The sequence below is a fragment of the Myxine glutinosa genome, chromosome 5 (assembly GCF_964187855.1).
Source record: "Myxine glutinosa chromosome 5, kmMyxGlut1.1, whole genome shotgun sequence".
NCBI classification, from domain to species: domain Eukaryota; kingdom Metazoa; phylum Chordata; class Myxini; order Myxiniformes; family Myxinidae; genus Myxine; species Myxine glutinosa.
In genome coordinates, this window is record NC_136265.1 from 142,480,742 (window position 1) to 142,498,574 (window position 17,833).

General features: G+C 44.5%; 1 protein-coding gene across 1 annotated transcript in view; it reads left to right on the forward strand.

Annotated features, from left to right (window-relative positions):
* Positions 1-15,673, forward strand: part of GRIN2C (glutamate ionotropic receptor NMDA type subunit 2C) — a 317,789-nt gene extending 302,116 nt beyond the window's left edge. The window contains exon 12 of the mRNA XM_078778806.1: positions 14,344-15,673. Within this exon, the coding sequence (XP_078634932.1) occupies positions 14,344-15,549 (1,206 nt within the window). The 3' untranslated portion in view covers positions 15,550-15,673. The remainder of the gene's footprint in view (positions 1-14,343) is intronic.
* The last annotated feature ends 2,160 nt before the right edge of the window (positions 15,674-17,833 follow it).

The window sequence follows — 17,833 nt, forward strand, 5'->3', positions numbered from 1 at the left end:
ATCACAGCCTCATCCCTGACCTACCATATCCTCCCCTGCTCATGGCTAGTTATTGGTCACGCTCGGTTTTCCTGAGCCAGTGTAACAATAGCTGGGAGAATGAAGCATCTGCCTCGTGCCCACCTGCCTCAAGGCTCATTCATCACCAAGCTCTGATGCTTATTTCATGCTTAGATGCATCGCCACACCATGCCCGGAGGGCACAAACGATGAGGGAAGGGAGGGGTGTCAGCTCACGCTTTCGTTCCTCGGGCGAGAGAGAGCACCTTAACAAATTACTGCAAGTCCACTTCCACGGCCAAGATGCGTGTGGTGTGGATCCAGGGAGCGACAAGATTTTACTTGGGATCTGTTTGTCGAATCGAATTCCATCCACGGGTGATAAAACATGTTTGCACGCGTGTGCTCAGGAGCAGAGAATAGAGATTGTGGGGATTAGGCCTTGGCTCGTGGCGCAGAGAACCCAGGTTCAAATCCCATGTACCATTTGTGTTTCTCCAAGTCCACAAGCATTCTTGTAATTTATGTATAACGTACACAGATGTCTAATCATGTCTTTGACTTGCATGTGATTTATGTGCAAGCTCCTCTATTAGCCTAAGGTCGCTGTAAACAAAAATTACAATTATCTCCCACACTAAGAGAATCTACCAGATTGAACCAGACTTAGGGTCTACCAGATTTATTCCATGGTTGGATCACCTCAACTGTGAGGAGCAGCGAAGGGAGACAGGGCAAGGAGGTAAATACGAGGGGATATCAGTGTTAATGTTTGAGAGAATGAAGGGTAGAGAGAAAAGAGACAGTTGAAAGTTGTTATTTCTTTCACCAGGATGAACAGTAACAGGACTAGTGGTCTTACCTTAACAGGGGAAAAGAAGAAGGTTAGGACAGAAGTGACGCAGCGGCATTCATACAGAGTCATTACCACCGCCAACAAAGGTGGATGGAGGTTATGTTTTCACCCCTGTCTGTCTGACCGTTTGTCAACAAGATACACTACCGGTCAAAAGTTTTAGAACACCTCAATTTTTCCAGTTTTTATTGAAATTTACGCAGTTTAATGTCTCAATGTACTCTGAAATTAAGCGCAGAACAAATAAACAATTGGAGATGAAAAAGAAATCATAGAATCATTTTGTTTAACAAAATTTAATTTAAATTTTTGACTCGGCAAAGTCGCCACCTTTTGCAGATATAACCGCCGAACACACTCGTGGCATTCTTTCCACAATGGAAATCAAATATTGTTCGGGCAGTTCTTCCCAACACTGTTGCAGAAGTTCCCACAAATGTGTTGCACTTGTCGGTTGCTTTGCTTTCACCCTTCTGTCCAGTTCATCCCAAACCAGCTCGATGGGGTTTAAGTCTGGAGACTGCTGGCCATTCCATGATTTGAAGCCGATCGTCTTGTTCTTTTCCTCGAAGGTAGTTTTGACATAGCCTGGAGGTGTGTTTAGGGTCATTATCTTGCTGTAGGATGAGCCCCTGACCAACCAGGCGTATACCAGAGGGTATTGCATGGCGCTGCAAAATGCTGTGGTAGCCCTATTGGTTCAGGGTGCCAGTCACTCTGTGAAGTTGCCAAATCTGGATCCAGCAAAAGAGCCCCAGACCATCACGCATCCTCCTCCATGTTTGACAGTTGGTGTCACACACTGAGGAACCATCCTTTTGCCTACTCGACAGCGTACAAAAACCCTGCGTAATGAACCATAGATTTCAAATTTTGATTCATCGGTCCATAAGACCTTCTTCCAGTCTTCAGTAGTCCACTGGCGGTGCTTCATGGCCCAGGCAAGCCTCTTTTTCTTATTTTGCCATCTTAGCAATGTCTTTCTTAGTGCCACTCGACCTGTCAAACCTGCAGCACGAAGTCTTCTCTTCACAGTTGAAACTGAGACTTGCTTACTTCGACCAGTGTTAAGCTGTGCTTGAAGCTGTTATCCTGTTAGCCACCTATCACGCAAGCTGTTGACTCTCAGAAACTTGTCTTCCAATTCTGTTGTGGTTTTGGGTCTGCCAGACCTCTTCCTGTCAGAGTTTCCTCCAGTTTCCAAGTGCCTTTTGATGGCATAGGAAACTGTACTCACTGATACCTTGGCTTTCTTTGCAATTTCTCTGAAGGAAAGACCTACACTTTTAAGGGTTATACTGGTATGTCTGTCTTCCTTTGTTCATTGCCTTTTTCTCGCCATTGTGATAGCAATATACGACTTCCTGCAGTGCAATATTGTCCAAATAATGCTTCAGAGGGTGTAATAACAGTCTGTTCCAATACTGCTTTTATACAGACAGGGGGTTTGTAATCAAGTAATCAGCAGAGGTTGGGGCACCTGGAGGAATTGTTTGCATCAACTTTCAAGGCTTAATTTACTTACATAGCTGCAGAACAGCTGTAAGTTGTTAACCCATTACTTGTTCCCTGAAGAAGGCCTTTTTTTTTTTTACAATATACAATTTACATTATTTTCCCGTTTTTGCTAACCTAAACTTTTTTTTAAACCTCGAGCAGTTTACTGCTTACCTTTGTACCATTTAAGGTTATTCACTGGACTTGAATTGCTTAAATTTCAATAAAAACTGGAAAAATTTAGGTGTTCTAAAACTTTTGACTGGTAGTGTATCTCAAAAAGTTGTGGACGGATTTGAACGAAATGTGGCAGAGATGTAGCGTATGTGACAAGGACGAAATGATTAGATTTTGGTGAAGATCCGGATCCAGATCCGGTTACTCGAATTTTTAAAGTGATTCTTCACCATTGGGAGATAGGGCCAAAAACGATACATAGCAGGATATCTCAAAAAGTTGTGGAAGGATCTGGATGAAACTTGGTGGACTGGTTGGGTGTCTGCACCGGACGATTCGATTCGATTTTGGTGAAGATTTGGATCCGGATCCGGCTAGTATAACTTTTTAAAGTGATTCTTCACCATTGGGAGATGGGGCCAAAAACGACATGAATGAATGAATATGAATGATCGTTTTAAGGCCATTTTTCCCCGCTACAGGCAGGATTAGCCTTGCAGGCCCCATGACAATCATGGTTCCCTGTTTGAGGCAATGTTTTTATGGCCGGATGCCGTTCCTGACGCCAACCCTTGGTCGCCTCTTACGATGCGCAGGGATACGGTGTTCCTATTCTAAATCGGGGTACACGCCGGGATCATTCATCCCAGCAAGCTGGTACTCAATTTGCCGACCTCAGAAGGATGACAGGCTGAGTCAACCCCCATTGCGTTAATTCAGCAATCGACCGGGATTCAAACTCAACATCCCAAGCCGGCACCATAACCGCTAAGCCAACAACAGGCGTTCTCACCAGGATATATAGCAGGATGTTTCAAAAAGTTGTAAACGGATGATTTCGATTAAATGTGATTCTGTATTGTGATTTTCTGGTCTATTCTGGGATACAAAACGTAAACTGTTTGCCTGGCAAAGGTATGCTCTCTACTGAGTGCCTTTCTAGTTAATGTATGGAATGGCCTTCATGAGAAGATCATTGTTGCAGTGACATGAGATTTTAACATGAGTGACATGTCAGTGTCAGTGACAGTGACAGTGACACATCATGAGTGACATGAGTAGGTTAAAAATGTAATAATATAAGTACCTAGCAGCATTGGTTATAGAGGAATACAGGGATACTAGTGGGGTCACCCGTGGGAATCCCACGGTCATGGACATGTGTGACATTTGGACATCTTGATTTAGATGCTTCACATTAGATTTTACAAAATGGTTACTGGCAATTCATCAGATCCAGAAATGGTGTAATGAACACAATTTATGTATTTCACATAATATGTGACCCCTCACTCCACTCCACCTGACACTCTCCTCTCTCCACCCTCATGCCTCTCCAATCCCACTCCTCCTCACATCCCTCTCCAATACCTCCTCACACTCCACTCCAATACTTCCTCACACTCCTCTCCAATACTTCCTCACACTCCTCTCCAATCCCTCACACTCCACTCCAATTCCTCACACTCCCCTCCAATCGATCCTCACTCTCCTCTCGAATCGCTCCTCACTCTCCTCTCCAATCGCTCCTCACTCTCCAACTCCGTGCTCCTCACTCTCCAACCCCAAGCTCCTCACTCTCCAACCGCTCGCTCCTCACTCTCCAACCCCTCGCTCCTCACTCTCCAACCCCTAGCTCCTTGCTCTCCAACCCCTCACTCCTCGCTCTCCAACCCCTCACTCCTCACTCTCTAAATCCTCGCTCCTCGCTCTCCAACCCCTCGCCCCTCACTCTCCAACTCCTCGCTCCTCTCCAATTTCTCGCTCCTCTCCAATTTCTCGCTCCTCTCCAACCCCTTGCCCCTCACTCTCCAACCCCTAGCTCCTCACTCTCCAACTCCTCGCTCTCCAACTCCTCGCTCCTCTCCAATTTCTCACTCTCCTCCAACCCCTAGCCCCTCACTCCCCAACCCTAGCTCCTCACTCTCCAACCCCTAGCTCCTCACTCTCCAACCCCTAGCTCCTCGCTCTCCCACCCCCTTTCCCATGCCTCCCCCCAAAGCCCTCTCCCTCCCACAGATCTCTCGATGTCTCCATGTCTCTCGGTTCCTGCTCTCAAATGTTGTGTTTGTGTCCTTCCCCCTCTCTCCCCATCTTGTCTACCGCTCCCGATGTTATTTGTTTTATGTGTCGGTTTGTCGGTTATGTGTCGGTTTGTCGGTTTGTCTTTCTGTGTGATAAATGTTCGCTCTTTCACGAGCCTCGATCTTGTATACAAAAAAAAAAAAAAATCCTGTTCGAGTCTGTGATCACGTTCGTCGAGGGTCTCGTTCTCCCGTCTCGTTCTTTTTCTTGCTGCAGTCCCACGGGCATGGACATGTGTGACATTTGGACATCTTGATTTAGATGCTGCACATTAAATTTTACAAAATGGTTACTGGCAATTCATCAGATCCAGAAATGGTGCAATGAACACAATTTATTTATTTCACATAATATGTGACCCCTCACTCCTCTCCACCTGACACTCTCCTCTCTCCAACCTCACTCATCTCCAATCCCTCACACTCCTCTCCAATCCCTCACACTCCTCTCCAATCGGCCCTCACTCTCCAACTCCTTGCTCCTCACTCTCCAACCCCTCACTCCTCACTCTCCAACACCTAGCTCCTCGCTCTCCAACCCCTAGCTCCTCATTCTCCAACCCCTAGCTCCTCGCTCTCCAACCCCTAGCTCCTCGCTCTCCAACCCCTAGCTCCTCGCTCTCCAAACCCTAGCTCCTCGCTCTCCAACCCCACGCTCTCCATCCCCACGCTCTCCAACCCCTCGCTCCTCGCTCTCCAACCCCTCGCTCCTCGCTCTCCAACCCCTCGCTCCTCGCTCTCCAACCCCTCGCTCCTCGCTCTCCAACCCCTCGCTCCTCGCTCTCCAACCCCTCGCTCCTCGCTCCAACCCCTCGCTCCTCGCTCTCCAACCCCTTGCTCCTCACTCTCCAACCCCTCGCTCCTCGCTCCAACCCCTCGCGCCTCGCTCTCCAACCCCTAGCTCCTCGCTCTCCAACCCCGAGCTACTCGCTCTCCAACCCCTAGCTCCTCGCTCTCCAACCCCTAGCTCCTCTCTCTCCAACCCCTAGCTCCTCGCTCTCCAACCCCTAGCTCCTCGCTCTCCAACCCCTCACTCCTCGCTCTCCAAAACCTCGCTCCTCTCTCCAACCCCTCGCTCCTCGCTCTCCAACCCCTCGCTCCTCGCTCTCCAACCCCTCGCTCCTCACTCTCCAACCCCTCGCTCCTCTCCAACTCCTCGCTCCTCACTCTCCAACTCCTCGCTCCTCGCCCCTCTCCCGTCTCATTCATTTTGGAAATGGAAGTTTCCACGCAACGCATGAATTGTCACGATCCTCAAGAGGAAGTGTCTTGTAATCATCAAATGGCAAGTAATATACATTGTGAAAATTAAAGATTTCAAATAAACCTATTTAAAGTGTATGCGCACATAACTAATAAAAAAAAACGAAGAAATATCTCTCGGTAATTTCCTGAAACATATTTTACTTCCAGATAATAATGTTGAATGAAATAAGAACGAAGAAATATATGTCGTTTTTGTGACGACTGTCATCAAAAGTTAAAGTAATATATCTTAACGGAAAAGAAAAAGCGAATTTTTAATATATGTCCGACATTCTCCCCGACTGTTATTTTAGGCGGTGTATTTTTGTGTATCATCGTGGCGCGATTTTTAAAAATATATCTCTGCATTTTCCTGTGTGTGCGTGAATGTTCTCAATTATTTCTGACACCGAGTCTAAAACCATCGATAAAAATTAAATCAGATGGTGAATTCGAGATAAAATCGTGAGGGTGACTCAATGAATGGGCTTTATTTTACAGGCCTTTGAGAAATCATTTCGTTCTATAAACGGAAACTTTCATGGGATTCTCTTCCCGTTTTTATTCAACCGAGTCTAAAACTATGTTAGCGACTGTTAAAAATGAAATGATATATCGAATTAGAGTTGAAATAAACCTGTGTGAGAGAGAAAGACAGCACGGGCCTAACTAAACAGGCATCAAAGCTATTCGAGTTAATAAAATGGTGGATATTTGTTTACATGAAGCCTCTCCAACAATGGGTGGAGCTACTCTGTAAACGGAGTAAACCACACCCCCGGACAGACAGAATCACCGTAGCCTATTATAATATAGACAGGTAGAAATGGTAGTGGGTGTGTGTGTGTGTGTGTGTGTGTGTGTGTGTGTGTGTGTGTGTGTGTGTGTGTGTGTGTGTCGTCTTTGTTTGATCAACTCTCACCCAACTGTCCTTCAACACACTGCTCCCCCCTCCCCCCCTTTGAATTTTTTTTTGAAACTTTTTATTACCTGTGATGTGTTGCAGGTCTACAAGAGCTCCGCATGGTTGTTGTTACTGTTGTTTTTGTAGGGGATCGATTTTTGAAATGTGCACCCATTGGTCGGACAGCTGCCAGACCCCACCCACATTTGTCACTTGACTCCACCCACCATGGTACCCAGACAAGATAATATGGCCGCAATCTTGGTTTTCTGGTGGGCCAAACACATTAGGTATATCGGCCTCTTCTGATTATACACTGCCTGGGTTTGTTGTGTCAGATTTCCATTGCCTTTGTTTGGATTGAGTGTTACTCACGATGAGGGAATCAAAAAAATCTAAATATGGTCAATAAAAATTATTAGTATGGTACCCGCCTCCCTAAAAACATAAAGTTATGTAATTTTTGAACAGCTCCACATTGGGGTTAAACAATCTGTGACCTTGAGACCAATCAGCTCGTTCTGATATAACTGTGGTGGAGGCTGACATGGATGTAAGGTGTTGAGTTAATCTTTTAATACGGCATTAAATGTTCTTAGGTAGTAGGTTGTAGACAGCAACCGCCCAGGATGATAGATAGATAGATATATATATATATATATATATATATATATATATATATATATATATATATATATATATATATATATACACACACATATATATATACACACATATATATATATATATATATATATATATATATATATATATATATATATATATATATATATATATATATATATATATATATATATATATATATATATATATATATATATATATATATATATATATATATAGTATATATATACATACATATATATATATAAAACTGTGAGAAATAGTAGAAACTCCACAGTATGAGCAGGGCGTCTCATTTGCATTAAATAAATAATCGGGAGATTGAATAAGATGCGGACGTAGCTTCAGGACGGTCGATCTTTAATTCTCGACAAGCTTTCGACCAACAAAGGTCTTCTTCTTAGTCGTCCCCAAGTTCAGCGGAAGTGATGTGTTGCCACATCGGGCTATATTTATTGCCACTGTATGTATATATATATATATATATATATATATATATATATATATATATATTTCTTTATTTTCATCTATACTCTAAGAGAGCCGTTTGTCTGTCTGTGTATGTGTATGTTGTGTGTGTGTATGTCACCGTTTTTCTCAGATGGCTGAATGGATTGTCATCAAACTTTCAGAGGTTCATCAGTGAGTGTCGAGGAGTTTTTTCGGCAAAGAAAAGTTGAAAAAGAAAAGTTAGATTTTTTTTTTTAATCGCTCCATGATGCCTGAGCCTTTGTAGCCATATGAAAGGTAATATTAAATTATCCCCGATTAGTGTGTGGGTGTAATATTATAATATTAAATATAAATTTTCTTCAGTGGGTCTTGGGAGGTGTTTTAGGCACCCACAAATAAAATAGAAAAAAATATAGATTTCTTTAAAAGGGACTATAACATCACCGGGCAACGCCGGCACTCCTGCTCGTACTGCATATAATATATTTCACAAATATATTATAATATATATATGTACAGACTTGGCATTTAATATGGAATATATATTTTTTCTTGACTTGGGTTTACTTTCTGAACTCAGGATATCAATCTGGTGAGTTTATTTTACCCTTCGGTGATGTCTTTGTTGAAAGAACCATGTCACTGATTGTCTTTCGCAGCAAGAAGTCAATAACAGGATTATATCACAGGTGGCGTGACAAAATGTAAGGACGGGCACATTTGACGATTGGCTTCACAATCGGGTATATAAGGGTTGTTGCGTTCTGTATTAGTGGAAAACAATGGCTGCATGTCTACAAAAGTTATTGCTGCTTCCTCTGGAGATGGTCCGTCAACTTGACAATGCTGTTTGTCATGGAGTGGTGGCTTTACGAAATTCTGGCATGAAACAGTGTGCTATTTCTCGGCAGTATGGCATCACTCAAGGTCAGGTGACAAAGATCCTGAAACGAAATGCTCAGAGGGGTGTCCCTACTCCAATACCGAGGCCAGGACGTCCACGCAGAATCACAAGGAGAGATGATCGCCAGCTGCACCGGTTAGTCTGCAATGGCCGTACCAAGTCAGCTAATCGGCTTAGGGCTGAGTGGCAGCAACTGACAAATGTGCCTGTATCCAGAAGGCTAGTCAACCAACGACTGGTTCAAGCAGGCTATCGTGCCAGGCGTCCCCTGAGAAAGCCACGCCTGACAAGACGACACAGCCAGCGCCGATTGCAGTGGGCCAGAGAGCACCATCAATGGCAGCCAGGACACTGGAATCATGTGACCTTCATTGACGAGTCTAGATTTCTGGTCTATCGTCAAGATGGCCGCGTCCGAGTGCGCAGACAAGTGCATGAAGCCCACAACGAAGATTGTATAGTGCCAAGAGTCCAAGCTGGAGGTGGTGGGGTGACCGTTTGGGCTGCTTTTCATGCAGGGGGCAAAACTGACCTGGTTGTTCTGAATGGAAACCTGAACCAGTTCAAGTGCAGGGTCATTCTGGAAGAAACATTGCTTCCATTTGCTCGTGCAGCCTTTCGAGGAAACTTTGTCTTCCAAGATGACAATGCACGGCCTCATCGTGCTCGCATGATCCAACACTTTCTTGCTGACCGTGGTGTAGAGCATATGGAGTGGCCTGCCATGTCCCCGGATATGAATCCGATAGAGAACTTGTGGACAGAATTAACGCGTCAAATCGACAACTTGGACCAGCAGCCTACCTCTGTGCGTGAATTGCAGCAGACTATTGTCACTGCATGGCAAGCGATTCTGTCCAAACCTTGGCAAATCTCGTGAGCAGCATGCCTCGACGTGTACGTGCTCTCCTGAATGCTCATGGGGGTTACATGAAGTACTGAACTGTAATTTTACTGTCCGTAATCCCAGTCATAATTTAGCTTTTGTTTTTGTTGAAAAAATTTTTTGGCTGATGTGCAAAATAAAGAGATACTTCTGGAAAACGTACAGAAGTTTAACACAGTACTGTCCGTGAATTGAGTTCGATATCAGTTTACATCACTTTCAAGGATCAATTTATTTGCTTCGAAATGTCAAATGTGGGTTTTGTTTCTTTCAAAGGTCACATTAACAAAATCTAGAATAATTTCAACATAATTCCAATGAACTTTTGGTTCTAAGTCATCTTGAAAAGTAAGTTCACATCCACAAAAAAAATATTCCATATTAAATGCCAAGTCTGTATGTATATATATATGTGTGTGTGTGTGTGTGTGTGTGTGTGTGTGTGTGTGTGTGTGTGTGTGTGTGTGTGTGTGTGTGTATGTATGTATGTATATATATATATATATATATATATATATATATGTATTGTTACAGACGTGGTTTTAGATGTTATATTGACCGAGCGGTGGTGTATTTAACCGCGTCCGAACAGTTACTCCCCGATTAGAACCCGATTCCACCCGACGTTGACCAGATCGCCCCACAGATATTCAATCGGGAAACCTCTAAAGCGACCGAAAGAGAATGAAAAAGAAGAAGAAGAAGAATACGGAGGAAGAACAGATATTATTATACACACACAAGCAATGCATGGAAGAAGCAGTAACACAGCGAATCGTTAACTTACACTATTCATTTTTACTTAACCCCAAGACAACGAGCAGGACAGGACGTTCACACTTACACAGGGGATAATGCAGGCAGGTAGGGCTTGAGGTGGATTGCTTGAGAGGGAGGCAAAGTCGGGAGGCAGCAGCTCGCAATTCCTCGCGGTTTTGGCGGGAAAACCCTCCGTCGCGTATCCGCTGCGGTAGACGCCACGCGCTGGTTCGGCACACCTGCTCCTCTTCTTGTGGTGGAGCCGTCTCCCTCCTTTCAGCGCGTCTCTCCAAAGCTGGTTTCCTTGCCGAGTACCTCTCCTCTTTGGCTTGGAGCATTTCGCATCTCACCGCTCCTCTTGGTGCCGCCTCTTTGCTCATAACTAATAAAATAAAAACGAAGAAATATCTCTCGGTAATTTCCTGAAACTCGGTGAAATTCGATGACATTCGCTCGGTGAATTCACTCGGTTTCTCGGGGAAAATTTTCCTTTGGGCGGTGTATAATCTCTCCGAATGAAATATCTCTCAGCAATTTCTCGTCTGTTAATTTATTTATTTTACATATGTGAATTACACGTCCATGCATACGTGAAATGGAGTTTTGTTTTTGCACACGTGGAATGAACATGTGAACCTTTACTTCCGGATAATAATGTTGAATGAAATCAGAATGAAGAAATATATGTCGGCATCATTGTTGACGTTTTTGTGACGACTGTCATCAAACGGAAAAGTAATATATCCTAACGGAAAAGAAAAAGCGAATTTTTCATATGTGTCGACATTTTGAGCTATTTGGGCAGTGTATGATACATCGTCTGCGTCGATTCTGTTTGAGTCATTAAAGATTTCAAATAAACCTATTTAAAGTGTATGTGCACATAACTAATTTTAAAAAACGAAGAAACATCTCTCAGTAATTGCCGGAAACCTATTTTACTTCCGGATAATAATGATGAATGAAATAAGAACGAATAAATATTTGTCGGCATAATTGTTGACGTTTTTGTGACGACTGTCATCAAACGGAAAAGTAATATATCTTAACGGAAAAGAAAAAGCGAACTTTTCATATATGTCGACATTTTGCCGTCTGTGTCATGTTGGGTCATGTGTCATGTCTGTGTCATGACATGTGTCCATCTGTGTCATGTTTTGCTGTCTGTGTCATGATATGATGCATCGTTCCGCGATTTTTAATATATCTCGGCATTTTTCCGTTTGTGCATTTATTTTTTCAATTATTGCTGAAACCGAGTCTAAAACCATCGATAAAAATGAAATAAGATGGTGAATTCGAGATAAAATTGTGAGGGTGACTCAATGAATGGGTTTTATTTTACAGGCCTTCAAAAATGCATTTCGTTCTATAAATGGAAACTTCCGGTTTGTTTTTCAACTGTCTAAAACCATGCCCGCGACTGTGCAAAATGAAATGAGATATCGAATTATAGCTGAAATAAAACTGTGAGAGAGAGCAAGACACCACAGGCCTAATAAAACAGGCCTCAAAGCTATGGGAGGAAAGAAAATGGTGGATATTTGTTTTTGTAGCCCCTCCCAGAATGGATGGAGCTACTCTCTAAACGGAGTAAGCCACACCCCCGGACAGACGGATCACCTACGGCTATTATAATATAGATATTACATATTAATTTATATATTACACAAATTTTAAAGAGGATCTCCTGGCTAAACAATTGCACAGGCTCCACGTATTAGACAGGCTCCCCCTATTAGGCATGAGTGTAGCAGAGTTACAGCCTCCTACATCTCTATAGGATTGCACTGCAGCCAATACAGGGAAGATAACTTGCTGGAAATCCATTTTTCGAACATACTGTGGGAAAGCACCGTGCCCTCCACCTGCAGGATATATATATTTTTATATATATATATATATATATATATATTTGTATGTGTGTGTGTGTGTGTGTGCATTATTGCCATAAATCGGGCTCTGCGTACTCTGACCTGCACAGAGAATCGCCTATTAGCATTTGGAGTGGCTGTTCCACACCAACAGCCATTCGCATTCCTTCCCTCGGCTCGGTAACCTTATCAGAACACCTAACACCGAGCATTTTAATTTTCCCTCCACGAACGCAGATTCCCAGCTCAAGACTCTGCAGGCTAAACTATGGAGGCCAATAAAGGCTGATTAATTCAAATCTGCGCTGTGCAGACCATACTGTGTTGTGCACAGATTTGCACCAAAGGATTTCTCTGCTTGCCTTTCATCATCCCCAATTTCCAAAAACTCCCAGCAATCCTCTTCCCTTCCTTGTTGTACATCCCCCTCGTATATTATTTAGCAATTTCCCTCTCTCCCATCTGCTTTCATCTTGCATTCATAACACGTCGATTGACCCATAATTGCCTTTTTTGCTTAATTTGCTTGTTCCAGTATATATTTACGGAATAAAATTGTGATGAACATCTTTGAAACTCACTGCACCCTTCCCCCGAGTTATCAATGCAGACACATGTCATTTGTTTTGCAAATGTAGGCCATATCACGTTTAAGTTTAAAAGCACAGTGAAGTAAACACACCTTGGTGGAGGACATAACCACTGCATCACAATTGGAGAACCACAGCCACGGGAAGGGAAAGCACTTTCCGGAGTGCTTTCGGAAGGCCGGAAGGGAATTTGGCCACGGAAATAACAACTAACCCTAACCCTAACAACTCGGTGGAGTACATAACCGCTGCATCACAATTGGAGAACCACAGCCACGGGAAGGGAAAGCACTCTTAATTTAATGGCCGAGGCAATACTTGCAATTAATTCAATGCTGAAGGCACCGTCAAATGGTGTACTGGAGACTTGTAGAATTGGATCAGTCCAACGGTTCGACCACCGAGTGGTCTTCATCCATGATTATGCAGCTATCATGTGGCCAGTGTTCTATGTCCTCCCAAGGTGAGCGGTTGCAGGGCACGTGTGTCACATGACTGAAATAAGCAGATGGTGAGACCCAAGGTCGTTTTCATCATCGCCTTGCATGGGAGGAAATGTGGTAAGGGTGTATGTGGGTGGGTGGAATCATTTTAACTCTCTACTTTAATCTCTATGAAATAGAAGAGGTCTAAAGCAAAAGAGGTCTATTTTTACATGGTCTAAATCTCATAATGCAGCGATCTCACACACACACACACACACACACACACACACACACACACACACACACACACACACACACATAAACACACACACACACGTCAACCGTATTCCCTTGCCGAAGCGGAGATGTATCCATTTGGTCCTGGGGGGACTCTGTTCCACCTCCTGAAACCCGCAAATGGAGATGACACCCAAGGACACATACACACACGGACATACTGACGAGACAAATACTCAACACAGCCACTGAGCTTGGGGGAAGTGCCATCACTTCCCATGATACTCTGGGTACCAACGACGTCATAACAATGGTGCCGCTTTTCTCACCGTACTCAGCGGGAAATTTCCTCCTTCCTATGGATGCCAACCGATGGGGATTGTCTGTGCTCTATCCTCTTAAATGTTGAACGTCAAGCAAGGAAGCAGCATGTACCATTTTTAAAGTCTTTGGTATGACTCGAACCGGTCCAATTCGGACGGGTGTTTTTTTGGAGATGCCATTTCCTTACAAGAGGGTCGTTGGCACCCTGAAGGAGCTCAACCACCCTTGGGGACACTGAGCGTGTGGTATGTACCTCCAGTGGTGTAATGTTGATTATTTAATCCTGTGCGTTAGAAACGCCTTCATGTTTGTGTTGCCCTTTCCATATTCTGGTGATAAGTTAGATACAAGGTGTGAAAGAGCTTATCAGGACCTTCACATGTGAAAGAGCTGCTCACAAACTTGTCGATTGTCATGAACTATGATTGTACACTTGAAATAACATGAAATTCTAATATTTGTCGACATGCCTCTGTCTCACAGGGGATCTATAGCTGCCTCAATGGCGTACGAGCCTTGCACGACAAGGACTTCCCACCATCACCAGAGAGCTGCGCGGATGAGGGCCGTGTACAGCGGGCGGCACGCTGCATTGTACGTGCCCTCAGTAGCCAGCAGAGGAGAAGCGGCAGGACCGGAGTTCGCGACCCGGTCAGTGGTCAATGTGAGCAGCTGAGCTCAAACGACGGTACTCACATGAAAGATGCGCTCCCTCTGGCTCCACGGCCCTGTGCCTTGCATGGTTGTGGAGGTGGTAGTGGTGGCACCAGAACAGTTTCTGGGGCTGCAGCCTGCTTTCCACCATCGCTGTCACCCTTGCTGCCTCCGCCACTCCCACCTCCATTACCCCTTGGCACGTTGCCACAGCTAAGTGGAACGCCACCCCAAGCAAGACCGCCAGTCTGCTGGGACACGGACAGCAATAGCTGGCTCTTTGTTACGAGCAGCCTACAAGGCTCACCCACCAGCACTGAGGGAAACTATGCCTCTCCTACCCCAACACCTCGTGGACTTCATGGAGGACTGACGCGGCATACAGTTGAGGGAACCACAGTGCCCTGTCGCTGCGCTGCTTGTGCAGGCCGAATGGCAGCAGCCTGCATTGAGAGAGGAGCCCACTGTACAGGCCTCACCTCATCATGCCGTCGAAGCAGGAATACCAACTTAGACCTCATTCCTGAGCCAAGTTGGTCTGGTGAGCATCAACCAGCCATTTGGCCATTTCCAAGCCTCTCAAGTACTCATAGTGAACCGCATTTGGCATGTCCATCAACTCCTCAACATGCTGCAGCCATGCCTCCACAATGCCATCACCCTATCGAGGATCAGCTCTGTGAGTCATGGGCTCCAGGCTGTCAGCATGACGCATGCTGCTGTTGCAGATGGCAAAGTGTGTCACGGAAAAATGCGCAACACCATATTGTATCCAATGCAGCTCAGATACCGAGTGCTGCTCAGGCAACCACTTTAACTTCAGATTCAGAAGGAGATTGCTGTAGTGGAGGTGGCCCTCCCCCTGATGAGCGGCCAGGACCCTTTTGGGCTGCCCGTAGAAGGCAGCCATCAATGCAGGTGACGAACAAGGCCCGCAAGGAGGCCTTTCCGGACTACAAACATCATACACTGCCACGGGCACTCTCTGCGACCAAGACTGATTACACACCTTTGGGTTATGAGTCGGAAGTCTGAGGCTAAGCCTGTTGAGTCTTGTTACCCTTTTCATTTTGGGCAATCAGGGTGCATTGATGCACTATGTTGGCACTATTCAAGGACTTTCCCTCCCCATGCGCAAAATAAAGTTTTCTTCCTCCAATGGAAATCGTTTAAGTTATCATTGAAATGCAATTTTTCCTTGAATGTTAACCCTTTGAGAATGGAATCACCTTTTGGAAGGTAAAGGAGTAACTATTTACCACATTTTATGAGTTGTGCATTTGTGTGGTTGGCAAAGACATTGATTTGCTCAATTGATTGCCTGTTGACAACTGAACAACTGATGAGAGGACGTTGTCACAATCCAATGTTTTTGGTGGAAGCATACAATCAAATTCCTAAATATTGTGCCAAGAATTATGCCAGTACGCATTTCTTGCTTTGAAGAAGGCCTCATGTTTTTAACATTTTCATGGTCATACAAAGTGTACTGGCAGGGTGGCCAGAAAAGATTGGTGTTTGCTTTCTTTTGTGCCTTCTATTTTACGAAAACGGAAGAGGGAAGATTAAGAAGAATCCAGAGCTACTGCCAAGTTTTCTTTCATGAACCCGAAGGTAAGAATAATGTTTAGAATTACCATCATCAATGTAACATATTTGAAGCCTGGTGTTGGGCTAGCGGCTTGGGTGCCAGCTTAGGATCCTGGGTTCGACTCCCGGTCGATCGCTGAATTAACGCCAGGTGGGTTGACTCAGCCTGTCATCCTTCCGAGGTCGGCTAATTGAGTATCAGTTCACTGGTAATTCCGTTTGTCGTAAAAGGCGACAAAAAGGGTTGGTGGCAGGAAGGGCATCCGGCCATAAAACATTGCTTCAAAAAGGGGACCAACAAAAACAACAACAACCACGGTGCCCGAAAAAGGCCAACCCCCGCTTTGCGGGGAAAAATGGCCTCTAAAGGTGGTAATGTAACATACGTAGTGTGTTCAAAAAGTATCTGACCTTTATTTTTCGTGCGTAAAAAAAAAAAAAGCTAGGGAGGCGTTGATTGGTGCACGTATGTAGGCGATCCTAATGCACACGCGTGAATTTTTTCCCACCTGCAGAAGCTGTCATTCGACGGCAGACCGCCGATGAGTGAGGACATGTAAGTGAGCGCCGTCGGATTTTCGTTTTTGACAAAATGACGGAAAAACTTGAACAACGCTACTGCATCAAATTTTGTGTTTTTTGGCCTCAGGGATGTTGGATGCTTCCATTGTGATGACTGCAATTTGGTTTCTGGGTCGTACCCATAAACCCAGGACTCATCGCCAGTGATCACTGTGTTGAGGAAGCTGGGATCACTGTTCACAGTCTCCAGCATGTCCTGTGCGATCTCCAAACGGAGTTGCTTCTGCTCAATCGTTAGCAGCTTTGGTACGAACTTCGCTGAGATTCTCCTGAAGCCCAAATCCTCCTTCATAATGGAATGAACGGTGTTGAATCTTGCGGATCGTTTCCACTTGGGAATCGCCAAGCTTTACACAAAATTTGATGCAGTAGCGTTGTTCAAGTTTTTCCGTCATTTTGTCAAAAACGAAAATCCGACGGCGCTCACTTACATGTCCTCACTCATCGGCGGTCTGCCGTCGAATGACAGCTTCTGCAGGTGGGAAAATATTCACGCGTGTGCATTAGGATCGCCGACATACGTGCACCAATCAACGCCTCCCTAGCTTCTTTTTTTTTTACGCACGAAAAATAAAGGTCGGATACTTTTTGAACACAGTAGTACACCTTACAAAGGAGCGTCAGTTCTGCAGAGGCTGCATAAAAGCGTCAATTTTGTACACCGCTCCCTACCTATTCCATCTCCAGGCGCTGTATGACGTCATTGGCGGGCACCGTCGAGGGCCTGGTGATGACGCGCGCTGAAAGAGAGTACTCAGTTTTCACTCCGGTTTCTTGTTTGTTTGTTTCCTTCCTTGTTTGTTTGTTTGTCCGGGCGATATCTCAGCCATCCTTTGAGCTTGGAAGCTGATATTTGGACATCACAGTGACCAAGTGATCTGGCAATAAAAGATATTAATTTTCTACTTGCGAAAATCGAAGATTTTTCAAATATATTGGTTGGTCTTATGTGTTATTCTGTCTGTTTGTCTGTATGTCAGTCGCCTAAAGGTCACAATTTTCAACCGATCTTCACGAAACTTCGCCAAACGATAGAGTTGGTCATAAGCAAGAAGTTATTGTTTTGGGGGGCAAAAGGTCAATAGGTCAATGTAGGCCAAAGGTCAACATGCCAAATTTCTATAATCCTCAATTTTCATCCGATTGA